Raw genomic sequence first — 12,177 nt, 5'->3', positions numbered from 1 at the left:
CTATAGATAACTGCATTTGTTTTCTTCTCTGACTTCTTCCTTCATACAGCTATGCTAAGGTAACCTCCCTTTCTCCCATAAACACCTGGAACAATGCCTTCTTTTGCTCTGCTAGCAGTTAAAGAAGATGAAAAACAAACAAACATAAACCAGAAGCTCACCTATTTTGATGGTTTTGGAGGTTTTTCTAACATCTTTCATCCAGCCTGTCAAACAGTATTATCAAGTAAGAGAACAACTGTTAAAATATAAATGATGTTGACAATGACAACATATTCTCAAGCATTCTTCAAATAATGTGGGACAGTTTCATTATATCTGTCTTCCTGCCACAGGCTGGCTACTAGTTCACAACCAACACAGACAAAACATCCTCTGATGCACAGAATTTGAAGCTATTCACCTATACCACAGCATAACGAGCATTTACTACAATCTTACAATAGTCCCTACACAGCCCCTCCCTGCTGCTTCCAGTTCTGCCTCATTAGGGAAACTATCTTACTCCCTACTCAGAACAACAATTCTTTAGTCACCAAGCATCACTTGATCACTTGGGAGGAACTTTTTTTTTTTTTTGGCGGGGGGGGGCGTGGTAAGATGGTACTTTCAAGTGTCCCATCCACTCTTCTCAGTGGTCACTGTGCTAGAATTAATTTGTGAGCATCTTTTTTTTTTTTGTGCGGGGGGGGGGGTGTGGTAAGATGGTACTTTCAAGTGTCCCATCCACTCTTCTCAGTGGTCACTGTGCTAGAATTAATTTGTGAGCAAGTATTAACATGGTAAGAGTCATAGCTGTTTGAAATGAGATTCCACTGACAAATGTTTCAATCAAGTTCAAAACCATAAACTACTTAGTTATTATTTAAAAACACACTAGCTGAAATCTGAACATGCTGTCAGCTTCTTGACAGCAAATGAAAAAATTCTCTGAAACTATCTTCTATTCCCAAAACATATTCACCCAAATGTTTTTGCAGAGGGAAAAACACCACAACAGGTAAACAACTGCACAGTGCATAGAGACAGATGGTCTCTATGTCTGTACAGATTCTTTGTCCCTTCCTTTAAGGGGGGCTTTGCAGACAGCCTGTTTGAAGAGCCAATCTTTCCCTTATTCTTTGGACAGATCAACTATGTACACATGTGGTAGGGACAGAAAAAAAGCTCATTCTGAAGAAAACTTCCCAAAGAACGTAACAGATGAAAGTACTTCACCATGAGGCAGAGCCACAAAAACCCACATGCATATATTGTCAAAGCTACCAGACCAATAATTACAAGACCAAATCTTACTTGCCAGGCATATTCAAAGAAAAAGGAAATAACACCTTTATCAGCATCGTGGAGCCCAGTGAACTGGAACCTTTCCTTCCCTCTCCTTTTCACTTGTAACCAGACTGGTGAGATCAGTGTAAATTTGTTTCCAAATATCTTAGCAATGTCATAGCCATGGCTGTTCCACTTGGAAAAGAAAGGAGAAAAAAAAAGTGAGAGGCTGAAAAGCACTATATACAGTTCAGTTTACTTATGACCAATACAAATCCTTTAAGACAAATTTAACAATTTGCTAGACCCCTGTTTGTTGGCTTGAGGAAACCTTCTGAGATGTTATTTTTATAGCTGATAGCTACAAGAAAGGTAATCTTCAAATTGTGCAAATTCACCTGAACTACAGGAATTTGCGTGTAGATTCCAACACAGTTTTGAATTTACAGACTCTGCAATTATGTTCAAGAGAATTTGAGAAAGGTGAAAATGTATATGGCACCTATTTCTCTTTTGAGCAGTGTAAGACTGAAACAAGTGAAAAGCATCCTCTAAACAAAAGGAAGAAACATTTATTATTCAAGAAAGGATGCTTTGAATAATAGTAAGACCAGATAGCAAAAGAGATCAGTTTGACAGCAGCATAAATTTTTTACTCTTTATTTAGAAAGTTCAAGGTGGTAACTGCATGGTCTGAGGACACTTAGTAGCCCTCCTGATCTGACTTTACTGCAATGTCACATGACTCAGCAAAGACAAGAGAATACTATCATCTCTGCTTTACCAACAAGCTAGATATCCTTCAACAGATGGATGGGAGAACAAGGGTTTGAGACAATCTGAATTCCAATCCAGCTATCAAACAATCCTCTGATTATTTGATTATATTTGACCAGAAGTTACCATTATTATAAAAATACTTTTAAAGTAGATATGCAAAATTGCAAGTTTTATCAACTTTATTATTAATTTTATATTAACTTATATTAATTACATTAACTTATTATTATTTTTTTAAATAAAATATTAATTTTATTAACTTACAGGAGTAACATATCCCAGAACATCTCCCAAGAAATGTCTTTCCTTCATATTCTTGGAGCAATAACTTCTGTGTTCCAGTACAATATCCTTTGCTTTGGGATCCACAACTACAAGTCCCCGGTCTTGCACACTTTTATCAGAATGCAGCATCTCAGGAGAGAAGACAGTTTTTAGAATCAGTTATATAAAGCAGCCACTTCGAATTTCGAATAGCAACAGACTTCAAAAAGAAAAAATAATAATAAAGAAATCACAACATTAAACTGAGAACTTTTAAATGATGTGGAGCAGTTTAATTTAAAACTGAAACAGGAAGTGCCCAGAAATGATTTTTCATAGTCAGTAAACTTACTTTGTTTGGAAGGCAAAAAGCATATAAACAAAAAAATAAATCAAGAAGTGATAATCAGAAAGAACATCATTCACCACAGGTGATGCTATTTTTCTCTCTAGTCAATGCTTTCTGGCATGTTACCCCAGAAATGATAAAAAGGGGTTAGGAGTTCTTAACAGATAGCTTGAAGACAACTTTTAGACCGGATATATCTTAGACTGAGTATCCTGCATTGTGGTTACTGAAGGCCAAGATTCTGAATAGCTTCCTTCAAGGAAGATCTGCTTCAACTAAACCAGCACAAATAGTTCTAGCAGACAGAAACAGAGTGAGAAGGCCTAACAAAGTGTGCATAGTGAGCACACATTAACCATCTATTGATTCAGCATAAGGACTTTAAAGATAAGGCCTGTCTTAACATTTTGTATTATTCACACTACCTGCAGACTAGATCTTCTTCCTGGTAGATGTTGAGCAAGCAAGCAATTCAAAAAATGAGAGATGTATTTGCATAATGAAGGATTAACTAGAATTCTAATTTAAGGAGAGGATTTTGAACATGCCTACCTTTTTACCTAATGTGCTTAGCAACACTAAGTACATATACTTGGTACATACACTGGTAAATACTTCCTCTCCATACACACCCTTTCTCTTGCACTGCTGTGCCCTCTTGCAGTTTTGAAAGAAAACAGGTGGGAAACAACATGCTTAGCAGGTTAAGACAGACTTCAGCACGTTGGCTCCCCTTGCTCAGATTGTTACAGGACTCTCAACCATTTCTGCCTGCAAAGAAACTGCTGGTTAGAAGGCTCTTCAGAATCTTCTATGAGGATCCATCGGCAAGGCTGAGAACAACTTCCCCTCCATGAGTAAATGACCTAGCACTCTTGGTCCAAACTACTGCTCCCTGCCTCTCCTTGCCAAAGGGATGGAAGTATGTCTCCTTTCAGTATGGAAGAGGGACAAAACCCTCCGGCTTTTGTAGCTTGCATGGGGGATAAAGCTCCAGAAATCTAGATCACATTTGTTCAAGGAGTGAACCATTCGTGACATTCGTAAAGGTGAACGAAAGGACAGTTTCAGGTAGTCTTATGTGTGAGCATAAGCTTCGATGGAAATGCATGGTTGCTTTCAAGATTGTTTTGACAGAATGAGAGTCCTTTTACCAAAGTTCAATTAGTTCACCAGACATGTTAGATAAGATAAGCATTTCATTTATTTCTCTCACCTTTTCTTCCAGGTTTTTTGTAGAACCTTTCTTTGCATCTGTTTTTGACAGGGTACCTTCAGCCAGCCAGCAAATCATGGCAAGAGAAAGTGAAGTACAGAGAAGCCTCATGGTGTTCTTTCCCATTTCAATATTCTTCTGTCCTGAAAACATTAGGGCTCAAATCTCTCTTCTGTAAACAGAGGAATATTACAGTTTAATTCAGTTTTCTTGTCTAAGAAAAGTAAAGTAATTGTCTTGTCTTCCGCCCCTTAGAATCAGACTTATTAAGGCAGTACTGTTTTAATAGTGCTTTTGCCCTGGCAGCAAAATAGCACAGTGTTTTAAGAGACTTCTAGGGTTGAACATGCTTTTTTGTCCCTTGTTTTAGGAGGTGTATCACAGAGAAAGCGGGTTGGGCACTTGCAGCTTCCCATTTAAAGAATCCCTAGAGAAGTGTTATAGTTTACACCTGCAATTGAGATAAATTTCTGCTGTGCCAAACAATTATAGTATCACCTTACCTCTTCTATAGAAAATAGAGATACTATTTGTTTTTGCTCCTGCCTAACCCAGTCAGAAAGTGGCAAATTAATTGAGACAGAAAGAGTTACAGCTATATGCTTATAGCTATGTGCCTTTACTCTAAAAGGTGAGAACTTTGCTTTCAATTCCTTGCCAAGTCAGTGATACACACAGAATTAAAAAAAAAAAAAAGGGTCCTTTTGCTCTAGAATGACTTTGACATTTTGTCCCAGCTCCAGATGGAAAGAAATGAGAATTAACAGAGAACAGTTCTTTTCAGTGCTATTTATCTATCACATCTTAGTTCTGTCAGAGGAAAGACTTTACAAAAAAAATTTCAAATACAGCCGGAGACCGTTTTTCACCCTCTACCCATTCATGAGTTGCATTGGTTTTCTAGCCTAGTTCCCAGAAGTGGATAAGAAGAAAACAGAGAAAAAATATTTAGCCTTAGGGGAACCAGGGTGAAAGGAATTAAAATACCAGAATGAAGAAAAGCAACTTGTTACTAATTCTGGAAGTCCTAATTATCAAATTGGGGGACTAACTTTCATCTATAATAAACTAGTGGCTTTAGATATGCATCAGGCTGCTTCTTATAATTATGAGATCCTAATGGAGAAGGAAATAAGGTTTACCTTTCCCATAATTTTCTGAAGTTTTTTCAAACTTAAAAAATTCTTCTGCTTCCTGCGTTACTCTGAAGAATTAACATTTCTACCATTCATTTTAAGTTACCGCTCATTATGAGCTCATTTCTTCAAGTCATATTTACAAAACTTGTTCTGTTGGCACTGGTAACAAGTGTTGCTCAGTACAAAACATCAGGTGAGGGATCCCACAGGAGCAGTTTGAGCACTCTAGAGGAGTGCTGTGGCAGTAATATGGTGACAGAAGGAACCTTAGAGGTTAAATGGAAGTGTACTCAATGGAACAGCAGCTATTTGAGGCCAACAGTAGTAATGCAGAGATGAGATCAACAACCCAATATATTTAAGCATATATGGATGTGGCTGACTGTGAGGTTTTAAAAAGCAAAGATATTTATTGCAGGAGTTATGAATTCTGCAGGAAAGCAGAGAGAAGTACATGACTGGGGAACACAGCAGAAGGACGATGGCAGCAGAAGTACTTGAAAAAAAATGCCACCAATGAACATAGAGCAGCAAAAACCTCATGCACAAAGTTATTTGAAGGCTTTAGTCATGTCTTATAAAGACTACAAAAGAAAAGTAGAAAGCCTTCTAACACTTCTTGGATGCAGAGGGCAGGATAAAAGCTAAACTGCATACCATTTGTAATTCACTATTATTAATAGTTAAGGAGGTATGCTTCTACTTTGTCTTGAAGGTTACTGGTAACCCCCTTGTTTTCCACATCCTAAAAAATTAGACAAAGCAGGTTGCTCTTGATAGCATCTACTCTTTTTCATCTAGCTTGGCAAGATCTATAGAAACAGTTGAGAGCCTGAATAGTCAACACAAGTCTTAACTATTTGGACAGGTTATCAATTCTTCCAGAAGCTGCTATATATTGATTTGGAAGAGGTTTATTTCACTTTCAGAAACAATTAGCAACAGCATCCTCTGCCTTGAAGAGAAGTTAACATTTAACAGCTGAAGCACAGAAGTTTAAAAAAAACTGCAACACTGAACTCCAATTAGACATCAAAATGTGCTCATTTCCTTGACGTGATCATATCCATTTGCCAATTATTGTTGTCGCATTAACTCCTAGATCTATAGGAAGCACTGAACCTCTGGCAAAATGGTTTTTGCCAGTGACAGTCCAATATCAACTCTTGGTTGGAAACTTATTTTAAAAATTTGCTCTTTAACAACATCGGTTTAGTGAAAATGAAGCAGACAGCATTCCTCTACTACATGAATATGAATTAGTCAAACTTTAAATGCTGTTAATGTAAACTATAAGCATGAATTTTGCAAGCTTAATGAGACCAGATCCCCATCAAGTTTTTCTTCTGCATTATCATTCCTTCATCGTTTTTTAAATCTCCTCAAACTAACTAAACTGAGTAGAAATGTAGGAGCTTGGCACTCTTGTTTCTTTCCTGTATCACTGCAAAATGTAAGCAAAAACAAAGATTGACTCCATTTCTGCCCTTGTTCAACTGATACTGTGGACACTTTAAGGTTTAAAACATCTTCTGACAAATTGACCTGAAGCCCAGGCTTCTCTCTAAGCCAGGTCACAAACGTTATTTAACTTGAGTCTCCACATGAGGCAACGTATTTTTAGTCAGCTGTTTTAAGTGCATCTTTATTTTTAAAAGAGAGAAAAGCTGGCAGAAATTTAGGCTGTCCAAAAGAAGCAACCAAAGAAACTAAATAATCTTAGAGGGTGACATAGTAACTATGTGGAAATAAAGAGTTAACGTTTATACTTTATTTCTAAAGAAGAAGCTAGATTCTAACTACTGCTGCAGAAGAAGTCAGCATCACTTAGTAAAGGAAGCCCAGGAAGCATACTGCTGATGCGTTTTAAAATTAAATCAGTAATAGCTAGATTCAGGAGTGAAAAGTGAAAACAACCCCGGTTTTAACACGTGTAAACACTACTCCCTTTCTTCTTCTAAGGTGCTCCACTTCGACAGTAAGAATTTCCTCCCATATTCGCCTGGTTCTCCAGATACCAAAGCTTTTCACGCAGACCTCAGAGCCCGCGGGCCTGCCAGGCCGGCAGGCTCCCCCACAGCAAGCCCCCGCCGCGGCCTACCCCCGAGCCAGTACCCCGTGGGGCCACCCTCAGCTGCCGTGTCGCCCCCCCAGCTCCGGCGCAGGCCAAGAGCCACCACACCGCCGGAGCACAGCCTTCCCGCCCGCCCTCTCTCATTCCCTTCCCTCACAGCCCTTAGCCTCCCGCTGCCTCACAGCGCCGGCCCGCTGCCACCACCTACCGCCCACCGCCGCTTCGGAAGTGGAGGCGGACGGCACCGCCCCGCCGGCTGACGGGGAGGCGGGTGCCGTGTGTGGATGGAGCCGGTTGCGCCAAGATGGCGGCGATGCGGTGCGTGGCGGTGGCAGGCCGGAGGATGTGGCCGGCTCTGGGTGCCGGCTCTCCGGGGCGGGGCCGGGCGGGAGCGGCTGCCTGGCCCGGCCGAGCCCCAGGGGAAGAGGTGTCGGCTGGGTTGTCCCTGAGTGCGGGTTGCATTGGTGCTCATCAATACCCGAAGAAAGCAAATGGTAGCCACAGTCTAACCGTAAATTCCCTCGGGGAGCCTCCTGGTTTATTCCAAGCTGTAGCTATGGTGTAGGTACGTACAGAGTCTGGGGTAAAATACACCCACTGGCCTGGAGACAAAATGGCAGTTACAGTCAAGGCTGTGGAGGGTCAGCAAGCAATTTTGCTAACCCTAGGTGTGCAGAAAGAAATTGTCAGTTGGCCATTAACAGCCGTTAAAGTAAAAGTTTATGTTTTAAATCGAGCTTTTTATTATCTTCTGTTTTGACGTTCTACAGTTTGTGTTTTCACATACAACATTGCTGTGCTACTACTATTTTTGCTGCAGCGGAAGTTTTGATGTAACACTGTTTTTTCATGGGCTGCTTGCAGGGACTAAATACCGTATCAAAAGGCTTGATAAAAATGGATGTGTTATGTTGCGATGTAGTGGCAGCGCACTTCCCAACAGAAGCCTTACCTTGACCTGCTTTCTGTCGTCATTACATCTTGGTGCAACCTCACAGAAGCTGAACTGGAAGACTACCTTATTTTCTCCTGATGCATTCATCTCTATCATTCCCTCTTGTGTGATGAAGATCTTCATGAACATTCTTTAGCACTGAGAAGAAAAAACAATTTTTTTTTTACTCTGGGAAAAAGTCTTGCCAGTGAACTGGATGTACGGTCTCTCTGGCAAGTGCTAAGATCGTGTACGCTTTCTCTGAGCACTAAATCACCCAGATTTAAATTCTAGCAAGGGCTTCAGAAAGGAAACTGGTAATCACTACCACATTTGGACCACACGTTTACAGACTAAAGAGCAGGAAAAAAGAAGCTTTCATCCCACTTTTTTAGTGTCATAAAAGCACCTCTGAATCCTTGAGCTTTCACTCTGGAAGTGGTGATTTTTTTCAAATACTACTTGATAGATGTGTTTGAAATACAGTATATTTTAATAATTTAAAAGGTGCACAACTACAGTACCTAAAGTAATCTACAATTGATGTAGTACCAGATTTTCTTTTGTTTCATAACATGCTGTTCATCTCACAAACTTTAAATGCTTCCATGTTACACTAAATAGCAGGAACAACAGAGACAAGGCATGAGTGCATGAAAAATCAGTTTTGTTTCCTGTCTCTGTAATGAAATCTATAATTTCCTGTGTTGCATTCCCATCATATACTCCTATTGACTCTCTTCTAGCTTTAGCAAGACTGATCCAAAGGTTTGCTGCAAGTAGTTGACAGGGTGCGTGCTGCCATTGAGGAGACCTGTAGCTACCCGTAAGCGTATCACAGATCTTATACATGATCTCTTATACATGAGGATGCACCCAAAATTTTAAGACATCTACAAGGTATTGGGCAGTCCCCACCAAAAGCTGACATTCCACTAAACAAGACTAACTGTGCTTCTACATTTTCAATGTTCTCCAAAGAGACAAGAATCCATACCTGTTCTGGGAATCATAAATGAAAAAAAAAACCTCCTATGAACCAGAAGGAATTATACCGAGTTTATTGCATCTCACAAAGCCACCCAGCTGGCTGACATTACTCTGCTAGTATGCAGGTGGCAAAGGAGATCTTGTTTGTGAAGCCTTTATTCATCCTTATTTTATCTCATTTACTCTCCCACAATTTATTTTAAAGTTTTATATTCTACATTTTAATATAAATGTGGTGTTTTGAGTGTAAACTCTTTCTGGTCATTGAGGGGCTCACTGTAAAGAAAAGATTTAGGCAGATCTGTCCAAATTTCTGGAAGTTTAGGGTTTCATAATAGTGGTATTATTCTAACTTTGTGTATCTTAGTCTTGAAAGCAGCACATCTGACACTCTGGCATGGTAGAAGGCATTGCTGATTCACCTGTGCTGTGCGTTCATGGATAATGAATGTTAGATGTCAAGTAGAGAAACATTATTGAGTATACGTGTAGAGGAGCCACCAATTCTGTTTTCTCCTTAGCTCTTTTTAATTCCAGTCATGGTTAGAATGACCATGAGGGCAGAAGAAAGCAATAACTGATGAGGTGAGGAACAAATCTGACAGAAGTAACAAAGGGAGAGGAACAATTTGGTTTTTGTAGTTCCCACAGATGAATACTCAACAGCTGAATCCATTCAGTCTAATGGTAATACTTTTACAAAAGTTGGTGTAATTATTCAAATCTTTGTACCAGTGCAATTAAATTCTGAAATGCAAATAATGTATGGCATGGGAAAGAAGGGATAGACATTGTGGATTTGTTGGCAAACAAATGTGCTGCAAAACGTTTTGTGTGATAGGAAAGCATTTCTTGTGACTATTTCCCCTTTAATGCTAATTTTACAGTAATTAGAAATCTCTTTAAAAATCATGACTTTTTGGGATGGATGGAACTAATGAAGTCTGGGGTTTTTTTCAGACTGGTTTTATAGACAGTTTTATAGATGTTAAGCTCAACCCAAAAGGTTACATTACTATGTTTCTTTCAGTCAGGACACACCTATAGATTATTAGAGGCCCTCTTTCCTTTAGCTAAGTATTTATTCACATAAGATTTTTGCATTTTCCCTACCAAAACTGTCTGAAATGGGCTAATAAGTTCTAAATTATGAAGCAGTAAGGGCAGACACATACTTACACATTTGCCATAATTGCATAAGCCTTTGTTAAGGCAAAATGAAGCAGACAGCAAGGAAGAATAGTCAAAGGAGATTGACATAAAATAACCGGGGTATGTGTACTGCATACTGAGCCACTTCAAATGAAATATTTAGCAGTATAATTACAAAAATAGCACCACGTGAGTTAACTACTTGAATATTTACCCCAGTTCTCAAGCAGAATTTGCAGCCCATGCCTAGTTTGGTACAGCCACAGCCATTCCGCTAGCACTTGAAAGGTAGTTTTAGTCTACCTGCATGACTTGCAGTTACAGTATTGACTGGAATACAGCCAGACAGGACTGATAGGCTTAGCCTTTAGGTGTCACTGTGCTCTTAAGAGTAGAAATTAGTTTAAAGTTTTGGCTAGCTGAAAAAAAGATGGGTTTTTTGCTGAAACAGAAATTCCTACATAGGATACAAACATCTTAAGTTCTCAGCTTCAAAGGTAAATGGAAATTATTGTTAATCATCAAAATCTGTGAAAAAGGAGAGTTTTCTTCATGTAGGCCTGCGGATGCAGGTAATCTGAGTTGAATGTAAGATGGGTTGTGCATGACTGCTTGCAGTTATACTTGGTCTACAAAATGGACCCAGGGAGAAACACATATATGCATCGTTACCACATGCTGTCATCTTGTCTTTCTAACAGATACTTACACAACTAAAAAGCACTCATGTTAACAATGTATCCTGAAAACATGCAGAACAGACACTTGACAGGTGACCTGAGGTATACAGCCACTATGAGATAGTATCTAGTATTATGTAGTTCTTTATCTACAAGAGAAAAATGTATCATTAATTTAAAGGCACTGGAGCTTGATTAATTTAAATAAGATGCAAGCTCTAAATGAGGAAGATTGACCATGGGAACAAACTACCCCAGAAAACAGTGAATTTGATGATGTCAGATCAAGATTGAGTACCTTTCTGGAAGATAGGCTGTAGCTAAGAGCTGGATACTGGGCTCAATTCAGGGAAAAAAAAGAAAGAAAAAAGAACAGGTGAAATGAAATGGCTTGAAGTGTACAGGAAAACAGATGAAATGACTGATCTCCAGTAGCCCTGAACCCCATGATTCTACAGGTCAGTATATTCCATTAAGAATACTAATCACTTGCGTTATGACTGAAACTCTTGGCATACTTTTGCTGAGGCAGACTAGGCCGGTTTTGACACCCTTTCGATCTATTTTCAGCTGATGAGATTAAATGCTCTGTGCAGTCCTACCTCTTTGGCATGTTTAAGGCAGTTTAACCTTGAAATGTCTTCAATCTCAGGAGTAGATGTGGCGTGGGACTGTGTTGCTCCGCATGTTCATAGCTTTCATGAGAAAGACGTGGCCCTGAGTTTGAACACCTTTTCGGGCTGGAGGACAGAGGTGCTGTCGGTCAGGATCAGTCCATCCTGTGGAAAGCATGATCTTACATACTGTACCACAGAGGGTTGGTACACTGCTCTCTGCATTTTAGAAATAAAATACTAGATTAACAGACTGTTCAAAGTTTACAGATTAAGTGAAATTTTCTTGTCTTCTAATCTGTCATCCCTCTTTTCCCTCAGAAGTTACATCCTCTGAGATACCTGCAAAGCCCGACATTTCTCCTTCAGAAACCGTAAAACTTCTCGATCATTAAGGGCACGGGTGAGGAAGGAATTAGGCCATTCCTGAGCGGGGAGCATTTGGATTCACCCACGGACCCAGCGGTTGGGGCCGCTCTGCCGACCCCTCACGAAGGCCTGCCACCCCTGACGTCGGCCTAAGCCCGTTTGCCCTGACGGCGGTGACTGCTAATCGCGTCCCCCGCCCGATCTCCGGTACCCAGCCTCCAAGCAGCCACCCCTCCCGGGCCGCAGGACCGCCCGGGGTCCCGCGGGGGATACCCCGGCGGCGCCAGGAGCCGGGGCAGAGGCCGGGGGCCCTGCCCGCCGCGGCGGCTGAGGGGAGGCCCGGCGCG

At 40.3% G+C, this 12,177-nt stretch overlaps 1 protein-coding gene across 3 annotated transcripts in view; it reads right to left on the bottom strand.

Annotated features, from left to right (window-relative positions):
• Window positions 1-12,134, bottom strand: part of CHID1 (chitinase domain containing 1) — a 131,690-nt gene extending 119,556 nt beyond the window's left edge. For 2 of the 3 annotated variants that reach the window (XM_014957432.1, XM_014957431.1), the window contains exons 1-6: window positions 11,450-12,132; window positions 8,044-8,184; window positions 3,879-4,050; window positions 2,314-2,463; window positions 1,332-1,464; window positions 162-206 (exon numbers count right to left, since the gene is read on the bottom strand). In XM_014957432.1, coding sequence (XP_014812918.1) covers window positions 162-206; window positions 1,332-1,464; window positions 2,314-2,463; window positions 3,879-4,031 — 481 coding nt within the window. In that variant the 5' untranslated portion in view covers window positions 4,032-4,050; window positions 8,044-8,184; window positions 11,450-12,132. Of the gene's footprint in view, window positions 1-161; window positions 207-1,331; window positions 1,465-2,313; window positions 2,464-3,878; window positions 4,051-8,043; window positions 8,185-11,449 lie in introns of all 3 variants that reach the window. The other variant, XM_014957433.1, reaches the window with a different exon arrangement.
• Window positions 12,135-12,177: the final 43 nt, after the last annotated feature.

The sequence above is a fragment of the Calidris pugnax genome, unplaced genomic scaffold (assembly GCF_001431845.1).
Source record: "Calidris pugnax isolate Ruff unplaced genomic scaffold, ASM143184v1 scaffold211, whole genome shotgun sequence".
In the NCBI taxonomy this organism is placed as follows: domain Eukaryota; kingdom Metazoa; phylum Chordata; class Aves; order Charadriiformes; family Scolopacidae; genus Calidris; species Calidris pugnax.
Note: the sequence above shows the minus strand (reverse complement) of the source record. Positions and strands in the feature narration are given on the sequence as shown.